General features: G+C 54.3%; 1 protein-coding gene across 3 annotated transcripts; it reads left to right on the top strand.

Moving 5' to 3' along the window:
- Positions 1-7,601: 7,601 nt before the first annotated feature.
- LOC110478950 (regulator of G protein signaling 16) lies at positions 7,602-14,045 on the top strand. Of its 3 annotated transcripts, none has more exons than XM_021545889.4 (5): positions 7,602-7,783; positions 9,250-9,351; positions 9,980-10,041; positions 11,434-11,600; positions 12,160-14,045. In XM_021545889.4, the coding sequence occupies exons 1-5, from the start codon at positions 7,704-7,706 to the stop codon at positions 12,358-12,360; spliced, it is 612 nt and encodes a 203-aa protein (XP_021401564.1). In that variant the 5' UTR covers positions 7,602-7,703; the 3' UTR covers positions 12,361-14,045. The 3 variants fall into 3 exon arrangements, with proteins under 3 accessions (XP_021401564.1, XP_085442896.1, XP_077641407.1); XM_085586770.1 differs by lacking the exon at positions 7,602-7,783 and adding an exon at positions 8,688-8,707; XM_077785281.2 differs by lacking the exons at positions 7,602-7,783; positions 9,250-9,351 and adding an exon at positions 9,546-9,846.
- The last annotated feature ends 677 nt before the right edge of the window (positions 14,046-14,722 follow it).

Below are 14,722 nucleotides of genomic sequence, written 5' to 3'. Positions count from 1 at the left end.
GTGTCTCCCAGCCAAATTGCTGAGGAGGAAGAGGAGAGGAGAAGCTGTTTCTCCACAGCCCCCCCTTGGACACAGCAGGCACACTGGATGGGGCAGCAGAGTGGGGATGGGTTGGTGTTCTGGTTTGAAAACAAAACTAGTAAGTCAGAAATACAACTTATTATTAGGAAAAGTGGAAGAGAAAAGTACATGTAATAAAAGAAAAACCACTGACAAAGTCAGAATACAACCTGACACCCTTTTGGTCAGAGTGTTGGTAGCAGTCCAAATTGGAATGGCTGCACTCCTCATGGAAATCCAGTGGAAAAGCCTGAATCTGGTGTCCCAAAAATCCAGATTATATCCAGTTAGGAATGCTTGCCTCCTCCCTCTGGGTGAGGCATCTCACAATGGGATGTTATAGTTCTTATCAGTCATGCAGTGACATTCAATAGCCCATTATCAGCAGATGTCTCCCCTGAGAGAGGATTGGTTGTGGAAGAGATCAGGAAAACTGCCCACTGAACAGAAGACAACTGCCATACAGATAGTAAATGAATACATCTTGCCATGCAGTCTGGGACAGTTGGCTCCAAGCTGTTGATGGCTCAGTTGGAGCAATTTAGAACCAAGCTCCCCAGAGGTCCAGTTTGGGGGGATGAGTCCGAAATGAGTCAGTAGGACTGCAATGGAAGGAAAATCCCAAGAGCCTTCCAGCAGCACATTGCTGTCCTTCTCTGAGTACGCCTCACTGCTGCCCATGATGGACTCCCTGCCCCAAATCCCACAACCATCATGGCCAGAGGTGGAAACAAGTGCTGAGCTGCTCCCTGCACCAGGAGCAGTGGTGGGGGACACACAAGCTCCTGGGAAAGGGAGCAGCGTGCATGGATTGAGCACAATGAGGTCACGAAGAGCAAACAGCAAACGAAGAGCTTGCTCCAGACCATAAAAAGTCACCTGTGCTCCAGCAGGCAGCTCACACCCAGCCACAACTTGCTCCATCCTGCTGGGATGAACCAGGGAGGGATGAGCAGGAGTAGGGGGGAGTCACCAGCCAGTCATGGGCCAGTCTGGAGAGTCTGGAGGGGGCTGGGATTGCTGGGGAAGGGTCAGGCAGGAGCTGAGGGCAAGCCTGAGTTGCAAGGGGGAAGGGGAGGCATTAGCAGGGGCACTTGAGGTGAGGTTTGGTGTTAGTGGGAAACTGCATGGTGGGAGCTTGTCTTGATTTGAACAGCCAGGTGTCTGCTCAGGAAGGCAGGAGCCTCCCTTGAAATGGAAAATGCAAACCCCCTCCCTCCAAATTATTATGATTTTGAAATTAAGGGGCTCTCAGGCAAAGATATGGGAGCAAGAATAACAGTTCTTTACTAGGAAAATTTAAAATACAAATGCAATAGTACAAAAAAAACCACTGCCAGGGTCAGAACAGGCCCTGACCCCCGTGGGTCAGGGAGGTGGCACAGCCCCATCCCAGGGTGGCTCAGCCCTCCTGCAGTGCCAGCTGTGCTTCTGCTGGAGCAGGATCCTGCACAAGGGGGGAGTTTTCCTTGGAGCTCCAGGGCTGGGGGAGATGGGCCTGGGCTCCTCTGGGAATGCAGGGGGGAGAAAGCTGCTCCTCTGGGAATGCAGGGGAAGAAAGCTGCTCCTCTGGGAATGCAGGGGGAAGGAAGCTGCTCCTCTGGGAATGCAGGGGGCAAAGGCTGCTGTGCTGTTCCCAGGTCAGATTGGATCCAGGTAGGAATGCTTGGCTCCTCCCTAGGCAGAGCATCTCCCCATGGATGATGGAATTCTCTCAGCCATGCAGGGACACTCAGTGGCCATGAACAGAAGGTAATTAATAATTGATGGTCCATTAACAAAATATATCTCCCTGGAGGGAGGATGGGTTGTGGAAGAGTCAAAGAAAACTGCCCAAATTAACAGAAGAGAACTGGCCCAGCTCTGACAGATGGCAAATAGAATAAACACCCCCAAACCATACCTTACAACCCAGGAGAGAGATTTACTGCAGAAACCATGTGGGGCTTCAGTGAGGAAGGACTGAGCATCTCCTGAGCAGGTCTGGCCAGCAGGAAAAGCAGTGACCTGGATCTCATCTGGCCCTGGGCACAGCGAGGGCTCTCACCTTGCCTGGTGCACAACCCCCTCTCCCTAAAACAAGGTGAGTGTTGCTCTGTGTTTGCACACACACATGTTGCATTTAAGCCCAAAAATTTGGCTTGTTTTCCTCTGGAAATTGGTCTGGTGGAATTTATCAGTCCCTCTGGCTTCTTGATATCCCCCTGATTTTTTCCCCTAAATCCCTTCTTCTACTGTTTTTCCTTTTCCTCTGCTGCCTCTTCCCTCAGCCTGTTGCTGAGCCAAACCAATTTGAATGCATCCAAGGAAAGATCTGCCATTAGTGCTGCTCTGTCTCTCCTCTTGCTCAGGATATATTTAGCCATCATCTTTTAGCTTTTTTCCTGGCTGTTCAGTGGCTTTAAAAAGCAGGTGCCGGGAACGGAAAGAGAAGATTAAAAGTACCTGCTGTCAGCTACCTCTCCCTGTGCAGCTGTGCAAAGCAAGCACGTGGGCAGAGTGGATAACAGCTGCCCCTTGAAAACCTCATTTGTAATTCTAATTATTCTTTTTTAAAAAAAAATATTATTATTACTTCAATAATCTCTTTCTGCACTGCTACAAATTTCCAGAGCAGCTATTTCCTCCCGTGCCTCATGTGAACGTGGAGTGTTGGGAATCCATCAAACTCTCTATGGGTGAGGGTGAGGGATGTTTTGTGGGCAGCTGGGATGTCGTGGGATGGGCTAGGCAGGCACAGGTGGAGCCAGGCTCACCTGCAGCCACACAGATCTGGTGTCCCACAGCCACCCCTGGCTGTCCCTGTCCCACCAGCTGTGCCCATGGCCGAGCCCCAGCTGCAGTGTGGCTACTCAGGGACCACTGGCAAATGCTTGGCTGCTGTCTCAGCCTTGGCAGATTCCCTGCTCCTCCCTGGCACCATCATAGAATTTTTCAGGTTGGGAAAGACCTCTAAGATGATCAGGTCTAAGCATTAACGCAGCACTGCCAAGCCCACCACTAAACCCTGTCCCCGTTCCACATTCCTGCCTGCCCAGCACCAGCCTCCATCCCATCCCCATCTCCTTGGCTTACTTCCCTCCTTAAACACATCCAGAGCCTATCAACAGCTTGCAGGAGGAGGAAAGGGCCGTGCAACATGAGCAGGGCCTTTAAACCTCCCATTTCTGCTCCTTTGCATTCAGCACCTCCCTGATTTCAGGGCAGGAGCGCCTTCATGTTTGACCATCCCTGATTGTCACCTCTGTGGTTCCCCTATGGTTTAGGAGAAATTTGGGACGGATTCCTTGGGGAGCCTGCCTGCAGTGAGACCCCAACAGCACAGCTCAGCCTGGCTCTTCCCCTCTTCCTTCTCCCTGCCTCCCCTTCCCAATCTCTTGCTGCATCTTCCCCTTATTCCACTGGAACAATATAAAACCACAAAAAAACTCCTGCCAGGAGCTCTCCTCAGAGCTGTGCACTGGGCACATACACAAGGGCACTTTGCACCCTGTCACCAAACCCTTGTTTCCCCATTCCCCACCCCATTTCTGGGGCTGAGACCTTTGGTTCTGTGTTTTCCAAAGGTGCTGGCATTTTGCAAATAACCCAGAAACAGCAGCAGCAATCCCTGGGCTGATGGGGTGCGTGTATTTTGCTGCTGAGGGTGAAGCCAGCCAGTGGCTGTAGCCCCCCAAAAGCTGGCAAAGGGTGGCTGTGGGTGCCTTAGCCCAGCCATGTCACCAAACCCTTGTTTTACCAATTCCCCACCCCATTTCTGTAGCTTGGGGCTGAAAACTTAGTGTTTTCCAATTTTGCATGCATTTTGCAAATACAGCACTCCCTGGGGATGATGGGGGTGTGTGGGGGGGGTGTCTGCTGATGAAGGTGAAGCCAGCCAGTGGCTGTAGCCCCCCAAAAGCTGGCAAAGGGTGGCTGTGGGTGCCTTCTCAGCCCAGCCACCTCCCAGCCTCAGAAGGCAGCACAGCACCTGCCTGGGCTGCCAGGAGCTTCGGGATGGAGGTGAGACCATCCTGATGGCCGGGAGGTGGGCTGGCGCTGGCAGGGCTGTGGCACGGCTCTGGGCATTGCGACACGGATGAGGTTTTTGTATTCCAAAACAAGGGCTGATAAAGGAGGGCACAGGGCCGGAGCCGCGGGAGGCTGCTAAGCTAAATGAGACAGGAAGCACGTAATTCAATCAGATACAGAGCAGCATGAAGACATCTGAGTACACACGCCGGGCTGGGCTCGGAGGCTATTGCATAACCCTGGGAAGAGCTGTGCAAGATGAAATATCTCACCTAGAGCAGCCCATGCTGCCCAGCTGCCTGTCCTGGAGCAGCCCCATCGGAGGGGACAGGCAGAAAAGCTGCCCCAGGGAGCAGAGGGCTCAGCTGGTGGCTGTGGCACAGCGGCCACAGGGTCTGTCCCAGCCCTGGTGAGGAGGAAATTGCTGGAACAGCCCAATCCCACTCCTGTGCCTGGGCTCAGACCTGCACACATAGATTTGGCACTCTATGTGTCCCAGAGCCAGCTCTGTGGCAAACACCTTTGTGCCTCTTCTGGCTGAGCTGCTGTGGTCCCCAAAAAACCACAGCCTTTGACTGACCCCTTCCCTGGGGTTGTTCTCTCACCATGGGCAGTTCCTCAGCTCTGCTTCACTGTCAGCTTGGCCTCACCTGAGCCCAGAGCTTCAAAAGCTGCCACAGGGGACAAGGTAAAACCACACGCACACACGCTTGTCCAATGCACTTCATTTCTCTGGGGAAAAGCAGCAGGGAAGCAGGGCCTGGAGCAAAGAGAGGGGCTCAGCAGGCTGCAGCCTCAGGGCAGAGATGTGCAGAGTTTCTCTGCTCTGGCTCACACCCCCCAGTTGCTGCCATCCCAGCTGTGTTTTTGCCATAGTTAATTTGCCTGGCTGCTCCAGGCAGCACGTGGTTCCCAGCACGGTGGCTGTGCCAGGCTCTGAGTTGCAGCCAGGAATCATCTGTCCCGTGTGCCTGCCACACGTGGCCAGGCTCCTGGAGGTTTTCCTCCTGGTATGACCTGCTCAGAGCGTGCCTCCAACACCAGGGAGAGTTACCAGAGCACCCTGTGCCTTCGCAGATCTGCGGCTGCAAGGATGGGCTGCAGTGCTAGAGGGGAAAGGGACAGAGGTGAACATTTCCACAGAATTTGTGGGGAAAAACCACACAAGGAGATGGAGATGTAGGGGATGAGGAGAAGGGGCATTGCCTCCCTAAAGCCTCTGGTCACCTGCTGCAGCAGGGAGGTGAGTGCCAAGCTGCTTTGGCATGATCTCCAGATCTCCTTTCCAGCCCTGACTCTGTGGAACAGTTGAGTGTGGGTGCCAGCAGCCTGTGCCCACCCCCAGGTGCCACTGCTGCTGTGACCCCAGTGCTCCCAGCGTGGTGCTGAGCTGGGGTGGAGCTCCAGGCTGGTGTGGCACTTCCAAAAGTGATGCCAAGCACACACGCTGTCGGTGTGCACAGATATTTTTGGGTGTGCACAGACATTCTTGGGTGTGCACAGACACTCTCAGCAGCTGTACAGGCAAAGGCAACCTTCCAGCCCTCTCTCCTCAAGTCTTCTATTTCTTCCCTGAAATCCACAGCAAAGATCACAGCTCTAATTTTTGTTTTAAGGCACAGAGAAGACTTGAATTAGAGCTTTGTGTAGCTCCAGCCATTTATTTGTAGCTGAATATCTGCTAACCAAGAAGGCTTAAACATGATTATTCAAGTGAAAATCCCCAGAGCCATCAGGAAAGAGGCTGCTCTTACATGAGGAGCTAAAAGTGTGTGTTCAGTCATTAGTCCTGATGCATCCTTCCTGTCTGTCCATGAGCAAGACCATTCTGTGGCTTCTTGTAAGTGATGAGAGAAAGACAGGACTCTACTGCTCGGTGGGGCTGAGGTGCCTCATGCCCCTCTCAGTCTCCCACCCAGATATCCTCATGCCCCTGCTCCCAAAGGCAGCTTGAGAGGAGCCTTTCTCCTGCCCAGATGACTTCGTGCTGCCATTCTCCTGGCACAGTTCATCTCTCCTGGGAAAGGTGCTCTGGCAAAGGGAAAGATGCTCTGGCAATGTGCTGTGTGTGATGAATGCAGGCAGCAAGGGTAGGAGACAACTTGAGCTCTGGAAAAATGTCTGAGCTGGGAATAGCAGGGAGGAAGGGAGAGGATGAGGAGTGGAAGTGGCAGCTGTGGCCTTGTGCTTGGCTGGCCATGAGCAGGGGGGTTAAGGTCACTCCCTTCCAGAGCCACTGAGCTGGGAATTGCAGGGAGGGCAGCTCTGGGATCCTGTGTGAGCCTGAGCTCACCACGGGGCCTGTTGGTTCTCAGGGACCTCTGGTTCTTGTAGCTCCAGACCCTGGGGCTCGCTGGTGTGTGCTGGTTTAACCCTTTCTCTTCATCTTTCTCTTTTGCTGGCTCAGTCCTTCACCTCCAGTTTCCAAACTCTCCCTGGCTTTTAATCTCCTTTCAATTTTCAGGTTTCATCAGGATCCTCCATTATCAGATCCTTTCCCGGGTTTTGGCTCTTTTGATGTGCATCCCTTCCCCTCCCTCCTCTCACCACACACCCAGCAGGGGATTTGTGTTGAAGAAGTGCAACTTCAGCCAGCACATTGTCCTTATATATTCCAGCTGTGAACTGGCAGTGCCATTAAGAGGGAAGTGGAAACATTAAACCCTCCTGCTCCATCTGTATCCCCCCAGGAAGCACAAACCCTCCTGACCCCGCTGGGGGCTGCCACCACTGGGGAAGTGCGGGGAGGTTTGGAAGCCCTGGGGCAGCGGGATGGAGCAGAGGATGGAGCAGGGGATGGAGCAGGGATGGAGCAGGGGATGGATCAGCGGGATGGATCAGTGGGATGGAGCAGGGGATGGATCAGCGGGATGGATCAGTGGGATGGAGCAGAGGATGGAGCAGGGGATGGAGCAGGGGATGGAGCAGCGGGATGGATCAGTGGGATGGAGCAGGAGATGGAGCAGGGGATGGAGCAGAGGATGGAGCAGAGGATGGAGCAGGGGATGGAGCAGAGGATGGAGCAGAGGATGGAGCAGGGGATGGGGCAGGGGATGGAGCAGGAGATGGAGCAGCGGGATGGAGCAGGGGATGGAGCAGTGGATGGAGCAGGGGATGGAGGCAGGGATGGAACAGGAGATGGAGCAGGGGATGGGGCAGTGGATGGAGCAGGGGATGGAGCAGGGGATGGGGCAGGGGATGGGGCAGGGGATGGAGCAGGGGATGGGGCAGAGGATGGAGCTGACGACTCTCGGCGTCTGTCCTGTCCCTCGCTCTCCCACCCGCCAGTTAATCAGCAGGCTCCACACGTCGCTGGACACGAGCCTGTTTTTTCCTGTTCCCGGGGAAGCGGCTATGACTGTGATGCTCAAGGACGAGCCTGGGCCTCCCACTCCCCCCTCGCTTAGCAGCACACACCAACTTACCTAAGCTCTCCTCTTCACGGGCGCTGCCTGAGCAGCTCTTGGTTGGCTGGAGGCTGGAGTGATGCCGGTCCCCCTCCCCGCTCTCCCGCCTCCCACCCGATATAAAGCGCGGCTCCGCGCCGCCGTCGCAGCCGCCAGCACGGGTCCGCGGGGCGGCTGGTGTCGCAGCCCTCCTGTCGCACCCCCTGCCAGCCCCGGGAGGAGCCGATGAGTTGCTGGATGCCTGGGTGCCCAGCTCTCAGCATGTGCCGGGGCTTAGCCGCGCTCCCCATCACTTGCCTGGAAAGGTAAGGCGCTTCTGGGAGGCAGAGGGGTCGCTGGAAGAGACGCGCCCGGACCGGCCTCTGCTGCTGCCGATGTGATGGTAGGGTAGAACCCGGGGTGCAGAAAACACGCAGCCAAGTCATTTGTTGTGGCTGCATCCCTTCTGCTCCGCAGGAGGGGAACGCGGAGGTGAAACAAGCGGAGGGAGAGGAGGCTGGACAGGGCTGTACAAACACACCAGGTTTTTCTGGCTCTGCCTCTGCACAACTTGCAGGAGTATTTTTGTCAGCACGGCCGAACTCTTTAAGTGACATGTTGCTCCTCCCGCGAAGCCCCACGCTGCCGGCTTGACATTTAAACCCTTCTTTTTGTACGGGCGCCTTGGGACGCCTGAACGAGCCGCGGGCACGCAAATAGCAGCTGGGCCACACGCAGCCTCGGGGACACCCTGGGGACAGGCAGGAGCCGCTTGTCCTCCCGGCAGGGAGGTGCCTCCTCCGCGGAGCCGCGGGGACAGGCAGGAGCACCCCAGCTTCTGGCACAGGAGCATCCCAGCCTCTGGCACAGGAGCATCCCAGCCCCTGGCATAGGAGCATCCCTGCCTTTGGCACAGGAGCATCCCAGCCTCTGGCACAGGAGCATCCCAGCCCCTGGCATAGGAGCATCCCTGCCTTTGGCACAGGAGCATCCCAGCCTCTGGCATAGGAGCATCCCAGCTTTTGGCACAGGAACACCCCAGCTTCTGGCACAGGAGCATCCCAGCCCCTGGCACAGGAGAATCTCAGCCCCTGGCACAGGAGAATCCCTGCCTTTGGCACAGGAGCATCCCAGCCCCTGGCACAGGAGCATCCCAGCTCTGGCACAGGAGCATCCCAGCTCTGGCACAGGAGCATCCCAGTCTCTGGCACAGGAGCATCCGTGCTGCCCCTGCCTCCTAAAGCCATGGGGTAGGTGGATGGCGCCGCTGCGGAGCGCTGCCCTCTCCACGGCCTGGTGAAAGGCTCCTGGGGGCCCAAGGGCACCCCGAAAAAGAGAGCAGGGGAGCAGCAGCCTGGCAGCAGCAGGAGATGCTCCCGCTGTGCCGGGAGGAAAGAAACCGCTGTGTTTTTCCAGCGGTTTGGGAGCACTGGGGGAGAGCGGGGTGGGAAAAGGAACCAGCTCCGGGGAGCTGGGGGGGCTCCAGCTGGGCACTCAGCAGCTTTTACCTGCCCCAGAGAAAAGAGCTCGTCGTGCTTTGTATTCCATGTGTCTGCCTGGGAAGCGAGTAGGAGAAACCGGTCCCCCAGGCTTAATGCGCGGTTGCCAGGGAGCAGGAAAAGCAATGGGGGAGCATTTATTTCACACACCAGGGAGCAAAGACGTGGCTGGAGCTAGGGAGCGAGGGCTGACCCCCCGAGCCCGTGGGGTGCAGCCCCTGCCGGCGGAGGCAGCAGACCGATGGTCCGGAGATCCCATCTCACCCCTCCCTCTCTCCCTTCCTCCCTTCCAGAGCCAAGGATCTGAAGAGCCGCTTGGGCATCCTGCTTCATAAAGCCGAGCTGGGACACAAGGCGGGCAGCTCCGGCAAGCTGCAGCTGGGCTCTAGGCGCAGGTAAGCCAAGCCAAGCTCTGCCCCGGCCGCAGCCCGGGCCGAGCCCCCACGGAGCAGCCCTTGGCGAGGATGTTGCAGCCCGGCTGCGCAGCGCGGAGCGCAGCTCCCCTCCGCGCGGTCCCACCCCGGCGGGCCGGGAAGGCGGATCGCTTCCCTGCTCCGGCGCCTATAAAACCCGCCGGGGGAGCGGATGCTCTGGCATTAGGCACAGAGAGCTAGAGGCAAGTTCCTTGGCAAGAGGCAAGGAACCCGCAGGGCTCCTGCACTTCCTGGTGTCTCACACCAGCGGCTGGGATCCCCGGGGAATGCAGGCAGCATTAAACACGGAACACTAAATATTGCTGCTGAGGGCAGGGGGTCTTCTGCAGGGGAGGCTCTGCTGGGCCAGCAGGAAAAGGCTCTTCTGAGCATCCCCTAGAGCAGCATGGAGATGAGGTCGGGTGAGCCATCAGGGAAGGTGAAAGAAAGGGAAGAGAGAGGAAAGAGAGCCCACAGGTAATGGATATCGGCCCCTGGCTTTGGTCTCCTGCTGAATGCTGCTGTCTCCCGGTGATGGAGCTGCACAGCTGAAGTGCTCCCAGCCCTCACTGCTGGACAGCGAGCCTCACATCCTTTTTGTCTTTTCCAGAGACTCCTCCCGAGAGGTGCTGGAATGGAGGGAGTCCTTTGACCAGCTCCTCAAGAGCAAAAGTGAGTAGCATCTTGTTTTCTTCTCTTGGTGAGAGTGTGTAGGACAAATATACTCATAGTGAGCTGTATGCCTGGAGTCACTGTAAGATGAAATCTCACCTCCTGCTCAAATGAGGTGTTATAGGACCTAGAAAAACTCCCTTTCCTGCCCAGATCTGAGGCACGGGGCTCATTGCCTGCCCCATGAAGCTGTGCCCTTTCCTCCTGGCTGGGTTTTTTTGGGGGGGCAGAAGTGTTGTCTTGCTGCTTGCTGTCACAGGAGGGGAAACATCGTGGTATTCCCAAAGCACCCCATTCTCCACAATGGGGAGAGGCAGTGTCTGCTCTCGGTGTCTGGTGGAAACAGCCATGCAGGCACCTCCCCTCAGGCTTGTTCAGACAACTGCATTGCTGCCCTGTCTGTCTGTCCTGTGCCTCCGGGGATGGCTCTTCCACAGGTGCAGGAATTCAGCAGTTTGACTGGATAACCTTGCCCTTTCCCTACTCTGGAATCAGCTGTGTGTCTGCGATGCACAGGGCTCCTGTGAGATGCTGTCTCCCTCTGCCCATGCAGGCAGCTCCTCCAGACCCAGAGATGGGACCTCTTTCTCAGTCCCACACATCATCCCCTCCTTACACTGGGCTCTGCACAATGGCAATCTCCAAAGACAGTTTTTACAATTATAGAGATGATAACTCAGATTATAATGAGAGCCAAAACGAGACTGCTGACAAAACAAGACTTTGTAATTATCTATTTACCTTTAAAAAAAGATTACCTTGATTGAGCTTTGCAAAATTCAGATGGCAGAAGTATCAAATTTTAATCCAAAAGCAGTTGTCTACCTTAAAAGCTCTTCCCCAGCCAGACAAAGTCCCTCCACAGCGCTAGTCTGGGGCCAACTGTATTTTTCTTCCTGGTCTCCCTCACGTGCTGTGATGGCTAATGAGCATCTCTAGCTTTGTAACTTAATCCACCCTCCCAGCACAGCTTTGAAATCCTTGCTGCAATTTCTCTCCTGTCCTCAGCATCTCATTCCCCCCAGATCTGGGCTGAGAAATCAAAATCAAGGCTCTGCTGCTCGGCTCCTGCAGTGTTCCGATGCGTCAGCGCGCTTCTCCTTAGGTAGAATTAGCTCTTTTCCGAAGCTGTAAAGAAAATACTCTGAAGCCTCATTACAGAAAGGTCAGATAAATAAAACCAGAGGATTACTTGTCTGTGGGAAAGGATTTTATTGGAGTCTAGAGGCCAATTAGTGGTGTCTCAGAGGGTGGAATTTGCCCGGAAGGAAAGGAAATCTGCGGATGTCACGGTCTGAGCTCCCAGGGCAACGCTCGCCAGGCAGTGTCTGCTGCTGGTCCTCTTCCTCCCCGCCTCCTTCCCCATTAATTGCTCTTCTCTCCCCTCCATAGGTGGGGTAAATGCATTCCACACCTTCCTGAAGACTGAATTCAGTGAGGAGAACCTCGACTTCTGGCTGGCATGCGAGGACTTCAAAAAGACCCGGTCGAAAACCAAGCTGGCCTCCAAAGCCAACAGGATCTTCGAGGAGTTTGTCCAAAGTGAGGCGCCCAGGGAGGTGAGACCATTTTCTGTCGCATCAAATAGGGTGGGAAAGGAATAAAATATCCTGGTAGATTTTATTAAATTGCTGCTGGATCAGTGGGAAGATGTGCTCTTGTTCATGAGAGCTTTCATTTCTAACATCGTGTGGTCCATCACATAATGTTGGAACAGAAATTGAGTCTAACCATGAAGGGATATAAAGGTTTGTGAGTGTCTTCACCCGCATCTGAAGAGTTTGTTATAAATGAAAATTTGTCCAGCCACATTAAAATGAAAAAATAAAATATTTATTTTGCAATCAAATTCTATCTAGCCACAAGGAAAGAACAGTTCTGAGCCTGGGGTCGGCCCTGGGTGTGCAACAAAGAGTCAGCCTCAGCAGAGGTTTTCCTCTATGCCTACACACCTCCATCCTTGTACCGCTATAAAAACCGCTTGTACAACCCCATACAAGCGGTTTTCATAGGAAAAATTCCTCTTGAGGCCAAGATTTTGCCAGTCAGTCTTTTAAAACCAGGTTTTGTCCTCGCTTAGGAGAGGCGGTAACGTTTCTGGGTGCTGCTGCCTTGCAGGTGAACATCGACCACGAAACCAGGGAGATCACCCGCAAGAACCTCTCGGGGGCCACCTCCGCCTGCTTCAACGAGGCGCAGGCCAAGACGCGCACGCTGATGGAGAAGGACTCCTACCCCCGCTTCCTGAAATCCGCCTCCTACCAGGACATGAGCCGGCAGGCCGCCGGCCGCGGCTCCGGCAAGCGGCCGCACACCTGAGCGAGGGGCCCGGGGGCCGGGCGCAGGCCGAGGCCGGCGTGCTGGGGTTCCAGCTGAAGTTCTGGGCTTTCAGCAGGATCCCCAGCACCTCCAGCGCTTCCCGGAGCCGCTAACACGGCTCTCATTCCTCCCTGCCTGGCGGTGGGAGCCCGCAGCCTCCCCTCACAGCCCGGCCGGAGAGCTTTGGCACTGCAGGAGTGGAAAGAAATGGGGTTTGAGCTGCGAGAGCAGCGGGAGGAGATGGGGTTCCCCTGAGCAGCCACAACGAGAGCTCCCACTGCGCCCTGACCGGCAGGGCCAGCACGGCAGCCTGCCGCTCCCGCTCGCGGGGAATGGCCAGGACAAAAGCCCCGACACTACGTGGCATTTCCAGCTGGAGGGATCCTGCACCTGCCTTCTCCTGATCCCAAGACCCTCCAGCTGTATCCTATGCATGCTCTGCAGCGAAGCTTTCCACCTCCTTCCAGTGCAGTGACGATTTGATCCCTCGCTCGAGCTCCGCGACCTTCAGATTGCACCTAATCTTAGGTCACGTGCGTGACGTTTTATCCCTGTTGCTGTTATTTATTTCATCATTGTTATTATTATTATATCTATATTTATTAGAGGAGCACTGCTGAAAGCACACACGTGTATCCCTTGCTCCGGGGAGCTTGTAAGTTAAATTATTTTAGCTGTTGTAGCACTTAGCATGCTTCCCACCTTTTCTGTGTAATAATTTGAGAGGACCAGACAGATTTGGAGCACGGTTTTGGAGCAAGGTACACCAGTAGCAGCAGGGAGAGCTGCTAGAAAGTTTGGATGGCAGGGCAAGGATGCTTTGCAGCCCATGTTGTTCCCTCTTTCCCTTAAAGATGTGGAAGGTATCTCACCACCTTGTCCTAGGCAGGGAACAGAAAGGTCAAACAGGTACTTTGGTGAGCAACTCTATGGAAACTTTGATTTTAACACATGGGAGAGAAAACCCTGGGGCTTTGCCTGGGTTTATAATTGGGCTTGGATGGTGAAACCAGGCTGCGGACACAGCACTTTACCAGAAATGCGTGGAGTGAGTGAAATCATCCCGTAAATTCAGTGACTCAGGGCGTGGCAGGACACATCACCAGCCCAGACCTGGGGGCAGCTCTTCAGAAAGTCCCTCTCAGCAGGAATTTTGGGGTCCTGGAGAGGTGTGGGTCCCACTTGGCAGCAATGGTGGGTGGGTGGGTGATGTGGAGCCTGTGCTGGGTCCTGGGCGATGTGCCACCAGCACTGCTCTCTGCTGAGGGCTGCTTTCCAGGGCTCTGTTTATCCCCAAAGACCAAACCTGGAGATCCCTATCCCACTGGTACTCACTCCTTGCCAAGGGAACTCTCTTTTGCCCCTCTGTCTCAGCAACAGCCAGAGCACAGTATCCTTTGGGCTTTTCACAGCTGCTTGAGCAGAGCAAGGGACCAAAGACCAGTTTGGGGATGTTACTCTGAGTCCTCTTCCACCACCCCCATCCTGGTCCCACCTCTGAGCCTCTGGCTGTTGTCCTGGCTGTGTTTATAAGGAGATAGCTGCTTTCTTATTTATTATTTATTTTACAACTGGAACCACCTTTGCTGTGTTACTGAAGCGAGCGATGCACAATGGTCTGTTCTCATTACCGACGTAACATTGTCATTACAAAATAAACTGTAAACAGCAAAATACCCTGGCAACATGGGCTGGGTCTTTATTTTTCTGGTTGTGGACTTTCAGTTAAATTTTACCTTCTAATTCTGGATGCTTTGCAAAGCTGCTTGTGTTGGGTGACTCAGGAGGCATTTCCAGTCACTTTAAAAGTGACAGTGTCAAGAGCAGAGGGGGAAGGGGGAAGATTTTGAGGCATAAAGCTTTGTGGTATTTGGGTTATCAGAGAAAACTGAACGGTTCATAGAAAGCATGAAAGCAGAAGTGAAATTTTGAATATAGGAGCTACCAGTACTGCTTGTATTGCTCATAATTTCTGAGCCCTTTATGTGACTGCAATTCCCAATATCTGCTCAGTATTATTAAAAACATAAATATCATAAAATTGAGAGGATTCAGGGAATAAACCCTACCTTTGAGTCACTGACATAAACAATAATTGATTTTTGTCAGTGACACACCTGATGATTGAATTAATTGACAAGGAGGAAACTCTCTGAGGTTAAAAAAAAAATCCTATTCCTGTGCAGAGTGCAGTGAGGTCTGAGCAGCTCCCTCAATGCTCTGGGGGGAAAGGGGAATTTTGTATGGAAAGAGCTTTCCATGGAAGCACCCAGGGCTGGAGAGGAGCAGCCCAGTGCAGCTCGAAGAAGTGCTTGGAATAAAAACCCAACTGAAAGATGGTTTTATTTCCGTTGCCTTCTTT

The sequence above is a fragment of the Lonchura striata genome, chromosome 8, assembly GCF_050655825.1.
Source record: "Lonchura striata isolate lonStrDom1 chromosome 8, ASM5065582v1, whole genome shotgun sequence".
In the NCBI taxonomy this organism is placed as follows: Eukaryota; Metazoa; Chordata; class Aves; order Passeriformes; family Estrildidae; genus Lonchura; species Lonchura striata.
The sequence above is the reverse complement of the archived record's forward strand: the minus strand, read 5'-3'. Positions and strand labels throughout refer to the sequence as shown.